Source organism: Vulpes lagopus, chromosome 16 (genome assembly GCF_018345385.1).
Source record: "Vulpes lagopus strain Blue_001 chromosome 16, ASM1834538v1, whole genome shotgun sequence".
Lineage (NCBI taxonomy): Eukaryota > Metazoa > Chordata > Mammalia > Carnivora > Canidae > Vulpes > Vulpes lagopus.
Window position 1 is genome coordinate 32,275,262 of NC_054839.1, and position 17,135 is coordinate 32,292,396.

Genomic DNA, 17,135 nt, shown 5'->3' on the forward strand with positions numbered 1-17,135 from the left:
CAACAGCAAAGAAACAATCCAATCATGAAAGGGGCAAAAGACATGAACAGAAATTTCACCAAAGAAGACATACACATGGCCAACAAGCACATGAGAAAATGCTCTGCATCACTGGCCATCAGGGAAATACAAATCAAACCATAATGAGATACCACCTCACACCAGTAAGAATGGTGAAAATCAACAAGACAGGAAACAGCAAATGTTGGAGAGGATGTGGAGAAAGGGGAACCCTCTTACACTGTTGGTGGGAATGTGAACTGGTGCAGCCACTCTGGAAAACTGTGTGGAGGTTCCTCAAAGAGTTAAAAATAGACCTGCCCTACGACCCAGCAATTGCACTGCTGGGGATTTACCCCAAAGATACAGATGCAGTGAAAGACCGAGATACCTGCACCCCGATGTTTCTAGCAGCAATGTCCACAATAGCCAAACTGTGGAAGGAGCCTCGGTGTCCATCGGAAGATGAATGGATGAAGAAGCTGTGGTCTCTGTATACAATGGAATATTACTCAGCCATCAGAAATAGCAAATACCCACCATTTGCTTCAACATGGATGGAACTGAAGGGTATTATGCTGAGTGGAGTAAGTCAATCGGAGAGGGACAAACGTTATATGGTCTCATTCATTTGGGGAATATAAAAAATAGTGAAAGGGAATAAAGGGGAAAGGAGAGAAAATGAATGAAAATGTCAGTGAGGGTGACAGAACATGAGAGACTCCTAACTCTGGGAAACAAACAAGGGGTGGTGGAAGGGGAGGTGGGCAGGGGGTTGGGGTGACTGGGTGATGGGCAACAAGGGGGGCACTTGGCGGGATGAGCAATGGGTGTTATGCTATATGTTGGCAAACTGAACTGCAATAAAAAATAAAAAGAAAAAAGAAAAACTAAATAAGAGGACTCAAAGACACACAGAAAATGTGAAAAGTAAAAGAAATAAAGAATAAAAAATAATTGAGGTAACAGAAATGTACAGAGACTTGAAGAAAACCATTTATATGAGAAGAAGAAACTTAATAGAATCTAGACACCCTACTCTCTAATCTGGAATTTCAAATAGTAGCTAAGTGGAAGGGAGCAATGAGTACAAGAACATATGGCAATGTTTTTAACAATGCAATTAATATGGGATTCTTCAACTTGAGAAGTCTCAGGCAAGTTGACTAGCCTTAGATTTATATAAATCCACTGAAAGAATTAATAGCAAAGAAGTGCTAAAATGCACATGGGGAGAGAGAAGACAATGACTGAAGTACCATAAAAAACAGAATTCATTACTTTGATGGCATTTTTTCATTCCAAACTCAAGTTCTCATAAAGGACTTTTTTAATTTTATTTATTTATTTGAGAGAGACAGCACAAGTTGAAAGGAGAGAGAGAATCAGGCTCCCCTACTGAGCATGGAGCCTGACGCGGGGCTCAATCTCAGGACTCTGGGACCATATCCCGAGCCAAAGACAGATGCTCAACCAACTGAGCCACCCAGATGCTCCTTTCATAAAGGACTTTTAGCACAGCTTAATATAAAAATGACTCAATAAAAACCCATATTCACAAATCAGAGGTTAGAAGAAACCTACATATATTCTGCATTATTTTTTCTAACCCTATCACCACCTTACAATCCTCATTTTATAGTTGTGGGAATTTACACTTAGAGAAGCTTTATGTTTTGTCCACATGGTCACACATCTCACCCCAGCACCTGCCAGCTAGGCCTATCTACTATTACCCCAAACCCTGCCACTGTCGCCACTACACTGCCCTAGAACATAGAAAAGAAACAAAGACACAGCATTCCAAAAATATACTTTCATGGTAACGATTTTATATCCCTATTTAAGAGTTAGATGTGTTTTATTTCCTTTTTGATTACTGTGTTTTCCTATTAACATGACTTTAATTTTCTTAGAGTCACTAAATCAAAACTATTAAGATACTTTTTTCTGCACATTAAAAACAAAATATCTTCCTGAAATTATTGTAAGCTAGAAAACCCTGGGGACAGGAGAGACATTTTCCCCAATTTAGGAGAAAGGAAATTAAATTCAGAAGATTAAAGGAAGTTAAATTCAGAAGATTAAACCCTCAGATGATGTTTAATACCCTAAGAGTCCTTTACACGGCAGACCACAAGGATTCCTTCAGACCCTTTGCCCTGGAGCATACTTCCCCTAAATATGAAGGGTCTGTACCTCTAATATAACCAATAATATAAACTGGAGTCAGGAGATGGTCTTGCCAACACAAATAGCTTTTTTGACAGAATGTTGGTTTCTTGGTAGCTCTTCCTACCTCTTCTCTCATGGCCCTCTTCCCCCTCTGCTAAGAGTAGGCTAAAGCTTTCAGAAGGATTTTCTGAAGCTTAATTTGACTCTCACACTAACACCCTCCAGCAATATCTTTAACAAGTGAGAGATTACTGTCCTGTCAGATTCAATGGCCTTGTTTCCACTTTCTTTTCCCATGATCATTTCTAATCCTGAACACTCTTGATACTCCTTCCTATATTTCATGAAACCAATGCTTCCTTAAGACTTCCAACACATCCCTGGTTTTCTGCCTAGCTTTTTGAACATGACCTTATTTCCCTCTTCCTCTCCTCTAAATGGAAGACATATCCCAAGGCTCAGTCCTTGATCCTCTATGTGAGATGGTCTTTCCCCTCCACTGATCTGTTCTGTCCCTGGAGTACCAACATCACCTGATAGGACATTTCAAGAAAAAACTTGAATTCTGTACGCATAACTCCTGCTGCCTTCAAATAAGCACATTCCACAACAAGTAGACTTCACTGTCCTATCCATAGGACAATCCAATGGACCCATGCTTGTGCTAGCATCATCTCCACCTAACTCAACTGCCTCCCACATTAATTTCCACCATCATCTTTTTTGTCAAGCTCAAAAAGGATCTTCTCTATTAGCTTCCCAATGCTTTTCCTATTCCCAAAGTCCCTGCAGAATTGCTGGCTACCATGGTCACACTTATTCCCACACAGTCCCGTGATTGTCTCCTCCCTGTCAGGACAAGCCTCAGGAAGAACCATCAGAGCAAGTGCCCTGGCCATTCCTTCTTCTCCACACCTTCCCTCTAAACTTATCATATTCCAATAGCAGGAAGTTGTTCACATCTTAGTGTGAATTTACAGATTTTATATTAAGTCTGAGAACTTTCTTTTTTTGTATTTTAAGAGTAGAGCTAAGTTAAAAAGTGTAAGATAGACAGAAACAGAGAGACGGAGGCAGACACATGGACTAGCTAATAGCACAAAAGTGTCTGTGCCAAAATCACAGGTACAACTATAACAGAAGGAAAGAACCAGAAAAGGTGAATGAAGTAGTTGAGTTTATCTGTTAGAAAAATCTAACTTCGGGCAGCCTGAGTGGCTCAGTCAGTGGTTGAGCGCCTGCCTTCAGCCCAGGGCGTGATCCTGCAGGCCCGGAATCAAGTCCCATGTCGGTCTCTCTGCATAGAGCCTGCTTCTCCCTCTGCCTGTGTCTCTGCCTGTGTGTGTGTGTGTGTTTCTCATGAATAAATAAAATCTTTAAAAAAATCCAACTTCAAATACTGGTTCTATCAGTATCAGCCAAGTGGCACTGGTAAAGAAATTTCTCTGAACCACTCTTTCATCTTTAAAAAAAAATTATATATACAAAAAGAAAATCAGTTTGCATCAAAACAGACAATGAGTTTCAGCTTCCCTTTTTCTCTCATTTCTGGAAGAAAAAAAAAAAACACCTCTTTGGAAAGCCTCCACTCCTCAGTATTATGTGCCATTTCAGAATAATGAAATAATGACTATAAGAACAAACAAAAAAAAGTACAGCACTTTGCAAGTATGTTTGAGTGGGGTTGAGGAAGAAATGTTCCTGTTCTCAAATTTTTTAAATTATTTTCATCTATTTCTAAGTAGGGTAAAGTTGCATTCTCCATCTTTGTGTCTTTAAAAAAAAAAGGAGAGAGAGATTTTATTTAGTCATGAGAGACGCAGAGAAAGAGAGGCAGAGACATAGACAGAGGGAGAAGCAATCTCCCCTGGGGTGCCCAATGTGGGACTCGATCCCAGGATCCCAGGATCACAACCTGAGCCGAAAGTAGACGCTCAAGCACTGAGCCACCCAGACATCCCAGCATCTTTGTGTCCTATTAGTACCAGGATTCCGGCTCTAGCTGGAGGACACCAATCAGTGAGTGGTGAGATCTTTTTCATCATGAATACCCCAAAGTTGCCAGATAAAGTACGGTCCCCAGTGCAGGATATTCAACTAAGGCAGTTCATCATTAAATGTTCTGGGATGTTTATACTATCGTATGATACTTACTTACCTTTAGGCATCTTTACAATTGGTTGAACAAAGTCAATTTCTCGTGTTTCAAATTTGCTTTTTTAAGAAATTGCTTTGAACTTGCTCAATGCAGAACTGAAGCTGAAGAAAAGCAAACAAGCAAAAAACCGAACATAACAAAAAACCAGCTCGTCTTGTTTAGTGAAGCACAGCCAGAGAGTCAGTCAAATCACAGGGTTAACAAGATTATCAGGTATAAAGAATTAAAAGACATTTGTTCATTCATCCATTTACTTATCCAACAAATATTTATTGAGTGTCTACTAAATATCTGGCACTATTTAAGGCTTGAAAACAAAGTAAGCCCTTGCACAAAAGGCACTTATATATTCTAGCGAGAGAAACAGTCAAACCAAAAAGTATATCCTATAAAAGTGTTAAATGCTCTGAAATATTGGGATGCCTGGGTGACTCCACAGTTGAGCCTCTGCCTTAGGCTCAGGGTGTGATCCTGGGTCCGGATCAAGTCCCACATTGGGCTCCCTATGAAGAGCCTGCTTCTCCCTCTATGTCTCAGCCTCTCTTTGTGCGTCTCCCATAAATAAATAAATAAAACATTTTTTAAAATGCTCTGAAATAGAAGAGTATGGAGTGACAAGAGATGTTATTTTACAGTGAATGAAGAAGGGTAGAGGAAGGAGGAGGTATCATTTGAACAGAGACCTGAGTGAGAGAAACATTTGTGCAGAAGGAATAGCAACACCAAAGCCCTAAAATAAAAATCTTTGCATATCTGGGGCAGCCCCAGTGGTGCAGAGGTTTAGCGCCACCTGCAGCTCGGGGTGTGATCCTGGGGACCCGGGATCGAGTCCCACGTCGGGCTCCCTGTACGGAGCCTGCTTCTCCCTCTGCCTGTGTCTCTCCTTCTCTATCACTCATGAATAAATAAATAAGAATTTTTTAAAAATCTTTGCACATCTAAGGAATAGCAGGAAGCCAGTATGACCAGAGCATGGTAAGACAGAGTGAGAGCAGATAAGATAACAAGTGGGGAGTAGATCATACATGACTCTATGGACCATGGTTTAAAAATTCAGATTTTATTAAAAATGTAATGGATAGCCATTGTGGGGGGAGGAAAGGGCAGAGTTCAAAGTACACTCTCTGGTTTACTTTTCTTTTATCGAATTATAATTAACACACAGTGTTATATTAGTTTCAGGGGTATACTATAATGTTTCGACAATCCTATGCATTACTCTGTGCTCATCACAGTAAGTGTACTCTTGATTCCCCTCACCTATTTCACCCATCCCCTACCTACCTCCCCCCTGGCAACTGCCTATTCTCTATATTTAAAAGTCTGGAGTTTTTTTGCTATTCGTCTCTTTTTTGTTTGTTCATTTTGTTTATTGAATCACATGACCTTCTAGGTCCATTCATGTTGCAAATAACAAGATCTCATTCTTTTTATAGCTGTATAACATTCCATTGTATATATACCACATCTTTATCCATCCATCTACTGAGGGACACTTTGGTTGCTTCCAATATTTGGCTACTGTAAATAATGCTACAATAAACATAGGGGTGCATATATCTTTTCAAATTAGTATCTCTCTTTTCAAATTACCCAAATTCTTTGGGTAAATACCCAGTAGTGGAATTACTGGATCATATGGTGATTCTATTTTTAATTTTTTGAGGAACCTCCATACCATTTTCTACAGTCCCCAACAAATAGTGCATTCCTAGTAACAGCACATGAGAGTTTCTTTTTCTCCACATCCTCACCAACACTTGTTATATCTTGTCTTTTTTATTCTAATCATTTTGACTAGTGTAAGGGGATATCTCACTGTGGTTTCGATTTGTATCTCCCTGATGACTACTGATGCAGAGCATCTTTTCATGAATCTGTTGGCCATTTGCATGTTTTCTTTCTGGTTTACACTTTTAAAGAGGAATCATGGCTGCTACACTGGAAGCAGGAAGGATGGTAGACAAGGCAAGATGTGGTCAGATACTGGATATATTTGAAGATACAGCCAACTGAATTTCTTGACAAACTAGATGTGGAGTGTAATAGAAACAAAAGTCAATAATGACTTCAAAGGTGGGACCTGAGCAAGTGGGTTAACTGTGGTGCCATTTACAAAGATGGGAAACAGTGAGGATGGGAGGATGAGTAGGTAGGTGATGGGTAAGGGGAGGAACTCAGAATTTCGTTCTGAACAAAGTGGGATGTGCCTATTTGACCTACAATTGGAAATCTTAAGTGTCTGTCTATGCCTTTGCACATACATACCCACATACTTATACACACACACACATACACAGAGTGTAGGGGTTGGGAGAGAGGGAGAGAAAGGAAGGTTAGAAACATCATCAGTCAGGAATATACATAAGGAATCCATCAGCATATAAAAGGTATATAGAGCTGTGTATTTGATAATAGGGAAGAGGTTATAGACAAATCAGGGAAGACATGGAATATGAACCCAGATATACCTGAATATTTACTGATCAAATAATTAGGAGGATTTAGCAAAGGAAAATCATAAACATCAAGTAAAATGGGAGAAAAATCCAGAGAACAGTTGAAGGAAATGCTTCAAGAAGGTAGGTATGATTGTGTTTGCTTTTAATAGATTGACAATGTTTTCTTTGGACAATATGATAAGTTGCAAATTGATTACATACCATTCAAGAAGTGAAGGAAAAATGTTTACTTAGTTTCTCTTTCCTCAGGTAGAATGAAAGACTAAACTCTAATGAGAAAGAATTCCAGAATCCAAGTTTATAACAAAGTTGGCAATGAGTGCCCTTCCTTGAATATTATGATGTGGTGTAACAAAAGACACTTCCTTCCCAGCTCAGGCATCTAGGTCAAATTTCAACCTAGTCAAGAAAGGAAATCTTTGATCATGGTCACTGCTTCAGTACTTACACATATGAAATACTAACCAGTATGTATCCTCATTGAGAACATGACATATATTTTGAAGCACTGTACAATAACGGTCTGTACAATTTCTGGTATGTTATGGACTACTGATATGTAGGTCAATAAGAAATTGATACTTTTATAAATAGTCCTACAGAAGAAATTAATTAGATATAATTTATCTTCTCTAGCTCAAAGTATAACTCAATGTCATCATATAAAAATGCTTCCCTTTAATAACACTTTAAATGGTTTACTGAGCATTAATATATTCACTTAGATATACCAGGACATATAAATCTAAAGTCTGCAATTGATCAAGAATGTCTATCTAGTTTATAGAATATTTGATCATAATGTGCTTTCCAGGCACTAACATCATAAGGCAGAAGCTAAGCTGTTCTAGTATGTAGGACTTGTCATAAACAGAAAATAGCTAATCTTACAGCTTTAGACAGAAGACTGAGAGCCCATTCTCTTCTGATTTACAAATCATTTACCATGATTTACTGACCATTGTCACCCTGAGACATTGAGTGTAGTGATTATAAGGGCAGACTGTGGAGTCACAGAGCCTGGGTTCAAATCCCAACCACCACTTACTAGTTCTAGTGTTTCCCTGAGTAAATTACTTGACCTCTCACCCCTCTTTTTCCTCATCAGAGAAAATACCCGTGGGTAATCACAGTCCATTACAAAGGTATGCAAGGTTAATACATGTGCCATATGTCTTGTATATGTAGAAAAAAGTACTAGCTGCTCTGGCAGTTACCTTCTCTTGTAAAACCTTCATGGCAGGTAACTCACTGCCTATTCAAGTCAGCCTATTCTGGCACAGGATAGCACTTTGTTTATAGAAACAGCTTCAGAATACTTGATGCCAGAGTCTCACTGTACCTCACCAGTAATTACTAGTGTTGCCCTTTGAACCCATACAGAAATTTTCTAATCTCTCTCCTTATGACAATCCCCGCTGTACTTAAAGACAGACATAATATCTAGCGCTGTACACCATCATCTCAATGCACTCAAGCACCAAACTGATTATCATATACACAACAGTCTCTGAGAATCCTATGAGGGAGGATTTTGCAATTTTTGGGAAAGTCTTTATGGGACTGTGCTGTGAGTCATCTGTAGAATGTGCTAATGCCTATCTACTTAGAGCAAAGTGGCAGATTGAGCATGTTAAACCTCTGTTCCCAAAGTTGTGCGCAGATGACAATTCTTATCCTTATTAAGAGCTTTGAGTACATCAAAAGTGTTTTTAAAAACACACACCTAGTAATTATCTTTAGAAACTGAAGAGTAAGCACAGGTACACATATTTTTATCATTTCCTCAGGCTCTAATACACTTTTGACAGTCAACAGGCTTAAGGAGATGTGCAAGCATTAATTAAATAAGCCAATCTCTTAACAGGACACAAAACATTCATTCCTTCAACAAGCATTTGAGGAACTATAGGATAGAGGACAGCAGAAACAATTCAGTCTGCAGATGGTAAGAGATGAAATTATTTTCCTACATCTATTTTCTCTAAACTAAAAGGGTTGAACAAATTGATTAATGGTGCTTTGTTTTTCTTAACATTCTCAAAACTAGAACTTTTCTTTAATTCAAATACTGTTATGTTGACAAGCAGTTTTAAAAGGTAGGAGGATGTTAAAGGAGCCAGTTAGTCTCAACAGGAGACCCTTACTAGCCACGGTGCTCCTGGCACCCAGAGAGCATGCATGCTAGAGCGCTGCACGAAGTACAAGAACCAAACAAACTGAACGAAGCAGCATACTCCCTGCCACATGCTTAGGACATTATTCACCTCTCAGCCTAAGAGAAGCTTTAAGGATTTCTGTGCTTTATCAATGGTTGTAGAAACACCAAGGTGCTCCACTTCCTCAAAATGGCCAATTATTCCATTCTTCATCTCAAAATTTTGTTGAGAATTCAGAGGGTGTATCTCCAAACAACCCAAAAAAGAAACAAGATGACTCAGGAGACACTTCCTTAATGGTCCTACCATGTCCATGACCTTGGGGATGCACTTTACCAGGACAGGGGTCTGCTGAGCCCTTTGTGACCCCATGTTTCAGCTTCTCACTAGGAGGAAACTGAATGAGTCATTTGTTAGATAAATGTTTGACATCACTAGGGATCTGAAAAGAGGAGAATAACATGCATCTTTCACCTATTTATTTAGAGAAAAAAACACAAATGACAACTTCTAATTCTGGCCAGAATATGGAGAAGCTGGGGCCCTTCTACCTCTGCTGACGGTTGCAAACCAGCACATAGCTTTCGGAGGGTAACTTGGTAATATGTCAAGAACCAAAACAATCAGGGCGCCTGGGTGGGTCAGTCAGTTGAGCGTCTGCCTTCAGCTCAGGTCATGATCCAAGGACCCTGGGATTGAACTCCACATCAGGCTCTCTGCTCAGCAGAGTCTGCTTCTCCCTATCCTTCTGCTCCACCTCCTCCCCCACCCCCTCAAGCTTTCTCTCAAATAAATAAAAAATCTTAAAAAAAAAAAAATCATTCATTCCCTTTGACCCAGTGAATCCATCTCTCTAATTGGTTCAAGGACACACCAGTTTTTAAATGTACTAGTTCTTTGTATTTCTCCCCATTTGAAGAAGAGGTCCACTTCTAACTTTCAGTGCATGAGCAAGTTGGAAAGATCCAGAATAACACTGTACTGGAATCCTCCTAGTTCCCCAGGAAATACCTTGACATATGTGCTTATACCTCCTGGAGTCAGGCTATTATTATTCTAAGGGCATCCCTGTCCTGGTTCCTATTTGTGTGAATCAGTTCCTTCTCAAGAAGATTTTGTGAGCACAATCGTCTCTTACCATCCTTGTCCTAGAATTTATTTTCCAAATAAGGATATTGTGTTCAAGTGACAGTAAAATGCTATATAAAGAAAAAAGGAACAAATTGACAATCAAGATATTTCTTGGCTGTTCAAAACTGCACTAAGAAATTTAAGATGCCAGAAACCGAAAGGGTGGTTGCCTATGAGAGGTAGAGTCTAATGTGCCCTTCTGGAAGGGAATTTTGTTGAGTGATAAAATGTTCTACATGTTGATTCAATTGCTGGTTATGTGGTTATAAACATTGGACAAAATTCCTACAACTGTACACTTAAAATCTGTGCATTTCTCTGATGTCAACATGACCTGAGTAAAAATAAGCTTCTCTAGGCAACTCCTAAAAGTTGTGCTGTATACAACCTCAAGCTCTTGCAACAAGTTATAAATCCACAAAGTCAGCAAACGTGTTAGTCCCACTGCAGCCTGATGTACATGCTGCGTCTCCATGAGCTTGCTTGACTCCGCCAGCAGACTCAGGCTGCCTCCTAAATGCTGTCACTCTACATTGTCCAAATTTCCTCTATGGCAATTATGTGACAGTGGTGCTGTGTGTGTTTGTGTGTCTGCTCCTTGTGGGGCATGTCTCTGTCCACAAAGAGGCTAAGCATGTGGCATTTGAATCAACAAGTCTGGCAGGTGGCTGGTCCAGAGTAACACATAACAGGCATTTTCTGGGTAACAAAATGACTGAGTGCAAATCTCCATGAGGGTAAGGATTAATCGGAAGGCAGGAAGAAGAGTGACATGACTCAGGAGCAGGGCTGGAGGAGAGGAAAAAGCACTGGGTAAATAGGCAAGTACACACCAGCACCCAGATGAAGGCATATCTTGTAGCTGGTCCAGACCAAACAATCCCCAAGCAATGAACTCAGCTTTAGACACTGAAGCAAGTTTCCACTGGGAGAAGAAATAAGTTGTGCTCCTTAAAACCTTATTTTTAAATTTTGTTAAAGCTGTAGCCTTCAGACTGTACTTTTATTCCACATTTACCAGGGACTATGTCAAATCCCTGAAATAGATACTGTTCCTGCCCTCGGATAGCTAGCTCCTTGTCTAATATGGAAAAATGGATAGAATTATACCATGGTGTGCAAAAAGAAAGATCTAGAAGAGCGACAGAGGAGAGGAAGGAATGGGTGGAGTGGAGGTGTGCTGCCTCGGAAAAGGCCCCACATAAAGGCTGATTTTAGTCCAAGCCTGGGGGACTGGAAAGAAGTCATGGGTATTAGGTAAACAAGGAAAGACCAACTGGCTCCTTTTACCTCCTCCTTCCTTTTTAAACAAGGAATAATCTGAATTCCATGCACAATAGCCTGAAGGTGAGAAAACAGCTTCCTGTGGGTGGGAAAACACAAGCAAGGATCAGAGAGCACTAATCACTTTGCAGTCTGCCTGTCACTGAACAGGCACAACCATCATGGGAGGTTCAACAAAGAAAACTGAGCCCTATGGCATTTAGGTCCCAGAGCCAAGACCTGAACCGTGGTTTGTTCCCAATACTGTGACGGTTTTTTTCCCTTTTTAAATTTTTTCCAATTTCACTGAGATATAACTGACACACAGTTCAGTATACATTTAACATGTACCACACGATGACCTGACATGCATATGTTGCAAAATGCTTGCCACAAAAAGTTAACATCTCCCCATATAATTACAGAAACCATTTCTTTACCTTCCAATGAGAAATGTTAGGAGCTACTCTCTTAGTAATTTTCAAATATACCATACGGCAGTATTGACTATAGTCACCATGAATTAGATTAAATAGTCAAAAGGTACAAACTTCCAATTATAAGACAAGTAAGTACTCCGTATGTCATGTACAAAACAGTGCTCTTAATCTCTATGCTATCTGGCAACTAGGCAAACAGTTACAGAGAAAAGATTAAAAAATAAAAATAGATATATAGGCAGAGATGAGATTGTAAAAAGCTGTAAACGCTATCGTATGCTTCACGGTGCAATGTAAATAAAGATTGTGGACTTTAGGGGCACCTATGTGGCTCAGCTGGTTAAGTGTCTGACTTCAGCTCAGGTCAGGACCCCAGGGTCCTGGGATCAAGCCCCATATTGTGCTCCCTGCTCAGTGGGGAGTCTGCTTCTTCTTTGCCCTCTATGTGCACTCTCTCTCTCTCATAAATAAATAAAATCTCTAAAATAAATAAATAAAATAATAAAGATTGTGGACTTTAAAATCTTTTCATGACTCCCAGAAAAGAAGGAATTAACAAAATAAAATAACTTCGGCTGCAACAGGTAGTATAAGAATTATTTCCTAACATTTAAATTTTTAAATAAATTTTTACCATCATAGTTATTTCCAGGTTTGATATCTGTTCATTGAAATTATACATAACTACCAGAAATGCTTTTATGAATTCAGGAACATTTTCAAATGGATGTTTACGTCATTCTATATACATCTGAAAAGCCACAGCACGAGTCCATGAAACCCTCATTTAGTCCACAGATAATGCTTGTGTGCACTGAGGACTCATGTATCCTGAGTAAACCCTTTCAAACTAGACCACAGGTTGGAAATCACTAGCAGAAAGGATATGGTTTACAGAGAAAGAGGAAAATCACTTAGAAAGATTTAGGGGTAGGCGGAGAAACAGACTAATTGAAGTAAGTGAGTAAGGAGTCATATTCCTATGCCAGGTTTGGCAATGAGCTCAACTTGGCATCCTCAAGTCCTTCTGCAGGGTGACAGTGATACGGAAAGAATCAAACTCAGAGATAAGAGGAAGCACAGGTGAGCAAGGAGGTGGGGAATGAGGTTAGCTTGTTCCCACTCCAACCATACTGTACTTACTACTGTATTTAAACTTCAACCCAGACAGCAACATTAACCCACAGATTGTAAACACTGACTGTGACCAGCCAATGCAATGAGTGATGGATCCAGTTTTCAATCTTATTGGTATTTTGTCAATTTACTACTAAGGCTTTTTAATGCCCCAAAACAGAGAGACAGAGGCAACTGTTAGGTATAGAAAATTAGAAGGTGCTGCAGAAGAGGTCTAAAATTAGAGGGTCCGGCAGGCAATTTCTGCTTCATCACCCACCCACTCCGTGACCTTGCTAGAGTCAGGCTCCTCTCAGCCTCTGTCTTTAAACTATTACATTATTTGGCTTTAAACCAGTGTTTAATCATAAACCAGCTCTGCTACATTATTAATATTCCAAAGAGCATTTCTAACCAGATAATAATTCAATATCATCATGTTGAATTAAAGGGTCACATGCCCACATTTGCTTTAAGTTGAAATCTTATACTAACCTTAAGTATACATACATTTCTAACCATTTAAGCACAATTTAAACTAGTCATAAAATTTTAATCCCTAGAATAATAACCACTAGTCCTTGCCTCGCCCTTTTTCCTCCTCCTCCCAAAATAAAATTAATAAAACTTTAACTTTGGTTGTGGGAATAATACATCAGCTATTTAAAATCACAGGGAATAGAAATGACAAGAACATACTAACATGGACACTAGCCATCATGCAAAATTTTACAAGGTTATTGGAGTTTCTTGACCTTGGGATAGTCAAAGCTGCAGCTGAGAATGAAAACAGCAAAGTATATTATAAACATATATGTGTTTATAAATATGAATGACCCACATAGGCCTCAATATATGTAGAGAAAAGTAGGATAGGGAACGTGGAGCAAGAATATTAGCAAGTAGAAGAAAGACACCATAATCTTCCTCACTTTCCAAAATGTTATAAAATACACTTCAGGATTAATATTTTATCTTTAAATTAGGGGTTCCCAGAGTTAAGAGGCAATTGTGGTAACAAGGGAGTCATCCACTCTGCATCTTTTGGCAAGAACAAAATTTTAAAATATGTGCTTTAGTTGTAAAGGCGAAGCTAAGAAGACACATAAATTGGACACTAACTGGAGAAATAAAATAAACCTAACAGTGAGCCCATTGCTGTCATTTTGAAGGTCTTGGGCGTTTGAAAGTATACATGAATATGTAAATTATTCACATATCTTCAAGGAACATACTGCCTTGCTTCTAGTGGCACTAGGAAAAAAATGAGGTGAATTTTAATCTCATGAACTATATTATGATGATATGTCAAAGCCTTTAGATAATGTGTCTCTCTGTTAAAGATGAACACATTTAGATGAAATGGATGAGAGTGGGAAGATGAGCACATGGACCACGCACTCTGATATCTTTTATTGCAACACACTTCCCTCCAGTTTATTAGATGCAAATTTCTCACAGAGAGCCTACACAACCATGAGAAAGCTAAAACAAACAAGGAATTTTTAGATTTCCAAAATCTGTATACTAAAAAAGAGAAGTGTGAAATGATCCATAGCCAGAGATTTCCTGAAGGAAATACACAGCATGCAGATACAAACTCCACATAGAGGAGTCCTCATATTTCTTCCCTTCTCTCTCCCCCATCCCCACCACTCAAAAACCAAAGGACAAGTTTAATTGCTTTCCTAAAATTATGCAGCACAAATACTACAAATGGAAAATTACCTTTGGACGCCTTGGCTTTTCAAAGTTTCTGAATGAGGGAAGTCATTTCTCTTAACTGCATTGCTGAAATTTTTCCACTCTCATTTCAATTCAAAAATACAGTGTTTATTCTCTCAACCTCCCCATGCCCTCCCCTCACATCCTCCTCCCCTCCCCTCACACCTTTCTAAATCACCTTCAGACTAGTTCAAAGTTCATTCCAAAAAGGACACCAACAGCGAATTTCTTGACCGCCTCTCCCCCACTGTCTAGTGCATAATGCTACTCACATTTCACATTTCTTTATTTACTGTTAGAAATGTAACACTGAAAGTTTATTCTCCTTTTCCCCACATATGAACATTTGTTTCTTTAGAGACAAAGGAATTATGTTTAAACACTGTGTGCTTTGGGATTTTTAAATAGGTTGTTTCCTCTGGAATAACCTTTAAACCAAATGTGCATTTTTGACTACGTTGAACAAGCCCGCACGTGGCACCAGTAACTTCTAAAAAACTGCAAGGCTAGTGTATGCAACAATTTTCTAACAAGCGGTTGCTCCGAATTCACATCTGCTCTGAATACTTCCCTAGCATCATCTTTTTCATCCAGTGGAAAAATGGGTAGAAGTCCTGGTGTTACTTTTTTTTAAAATTTTTATTTATTTATGATAGTCACAGAGAGAGAGAGAGAGAGAGAGAGAATGAGAGAGAGAGAGAGGCAGAGACACAGGCAGAGGGAGAAGCAGGCTCCATGCACCGGGAGCCCGACGTGAGGTTCGATCCCGGGTCTCCAGGATCGCGCCCTGGGCCAAAGGCAGGCGCCAAACCGCTGCGCCACCCAGGGATCCCCTGGTGTTAGCTTTTTACAGATAAATGTAACCTTAAGGCGTCATGAAGAAACCTCCTCGGGACCATCTCCATTTCGGTGGAAATGGAAGATCTCTGGGGGCACAGCTGGGAAAGTAACTGCCCTTCAGTGAGCGACCCCCCAGGGGACCTTGGTCTCGGCAATGCCGACTTTGAATAAGTGAAGACCCTGACTTCCACCCCGGGCTCCAGAGGCCGCGCGGGAGAAAACATCTCCCCAGGTGCGCCTCAGGTGTCTAACCTCGTCCGGCTGCCCTCCCACAACCGGCGCACAGTTAAGGCACCGCCTGCAGGGAGGAGCCGGGCGCCCGCAGTAACGACCCCCGAGGGGCCGCCCGTGCCCCTGTGCTGACGTGGTCTGGCGCACGGGGGTGTGCGGTCCCCAAACCCAAGAGGGCGAGCGCTCGCCTCCGCCCGGCAGAGGGGTCTGGGGGAAGCCAGCGAGCCCGCCGCGGCGGGGAGCAGCAGCACGAGGCTTAGCCGGACTTTGTTAAAAGACAGAAGCAGGGGGATCCCCGGTGGCTCAGCGGTTTGGCGCCTGCCTTTGGCCCAGGGCGCGATCCTGGGGTCACCGGATCGAGTCCCGCGTCGGGCTCCCTGCATGAGCCTGCTTCTCCCTCCTCCTGTGTCTCTGCCTCTCCCCCCAACCCCATCATAAATAAATAAATCTTAAAAAAAAAAAAAAAAAAAGATGGAAGCAGCAAGACTTGCAAAGTCCCCCTAATTGCAAACCAACCCGCTTCCGCGCGCCAGCGCAGGTCCCGGGAGGAGGCCCGCAAACTCGTGCGGAAGAGAGTTAAGGGCACTCACCTCCACCCATCTCTGGGCCTCGGCGAAGGCTACCGCGCAGTCGGCCCCGGGCTCCTCCATCCCTTCCAGGACTAGGGGCAAGAGGGCGAGAGAGGAAGGCGCGGTGAGGGCGGAGGGGCCGGGGTCCCGCGCGCGTCTGGCCCTGACGCCCGGGCTCTCTTTCCCCTTTGTTGCGCTCTGCAGTTTGGAAAAGTTTCGAACCCACAAGGACGTGAAGACGTGGCTGCCTCTCAGCTCCTGACAACGACCCCGGGGACCCGGCAACTGCGGAGACCTCGAAGGTCGCAGCGCTGCGGCCGCCGCCCTCCCCGGAACCGCCCCGCCCCAGCCCACCCCGAGCCGCTGAGTCGCCGCTTCCGTCCGCCTCCACCCCCCGCCCCCCCGGGGCTCCCCGGGGGGCTCCGGCCGCAGCCGCCCTTGTGGGCAGACTGTCTGGGCCAGGGATGCCCCCGAGCGCCCAGGCCACGCTCCGGCTCCCGCGCCCGCCCCGCGCCCGCATCCTCCCGGGGCCCTGCCTCCTGGCCGCCGTCCTTCTCCCGGGGCCCGGCTCAGAGACGCCCCCTCGGCTCGCGGCCGCCCGACCCGCCTGACATACCAGGAATAGCTGCACACAATTGCACCTTTCCGGGCCAAGAAACTTCCCCGGGGAGGAGCGCGGCCCGCAGTGACGCGCAGCTGCCCGGCCCGAGCCCGCCGCGCGCGCCTCCGCCAGGTGCGCGGCCTCCCCCGCGGGATCCCGGGCCCTCCTGGCGGCAGGTGAGGCCGCGGCCGGAGCGCGCCGCCCATCCCCCCCCCCCCCACCCCACACACACACACTGGGCGGGCCCCCGCCCCGCCCCGCCCCG

At 42.3% G+C, this 17,135-nt stretch overlaps 1 protein-coding gene across 16 annotated transcripts in view; it reads right to left on the minus strand.

Moving 5' to 3' along the window:
* The window catches only part of LMO7 (LIM domain 7), a 197,436-nt gene that overhangs the window by 180,246 nt on the left and 55 nt on the right, over window positions 1–17,135 (minus strand). For 15 of the 16 annotated variants that reach the window (XM_041730923.1, XM_041730938.1, XM_041730939.1 and 12 more), the window contains one exon: window positions 16,291–16,361. In XM_041730923.1, the coding sequence (XP_041586857.1) occupies window positions 16,291–16,350 (60 nt within the window). In that variant the 5' untranslated portion in view covers window positions 16,351–16,361. Of the gene's footprint in view, window positions 1–16,290; window positions 16,362–16,885; window positions 17,018–17,135 lie in introns of those variants that run through there. The other variant, XM_041730922.1, reaches the window with a different exon arrangement.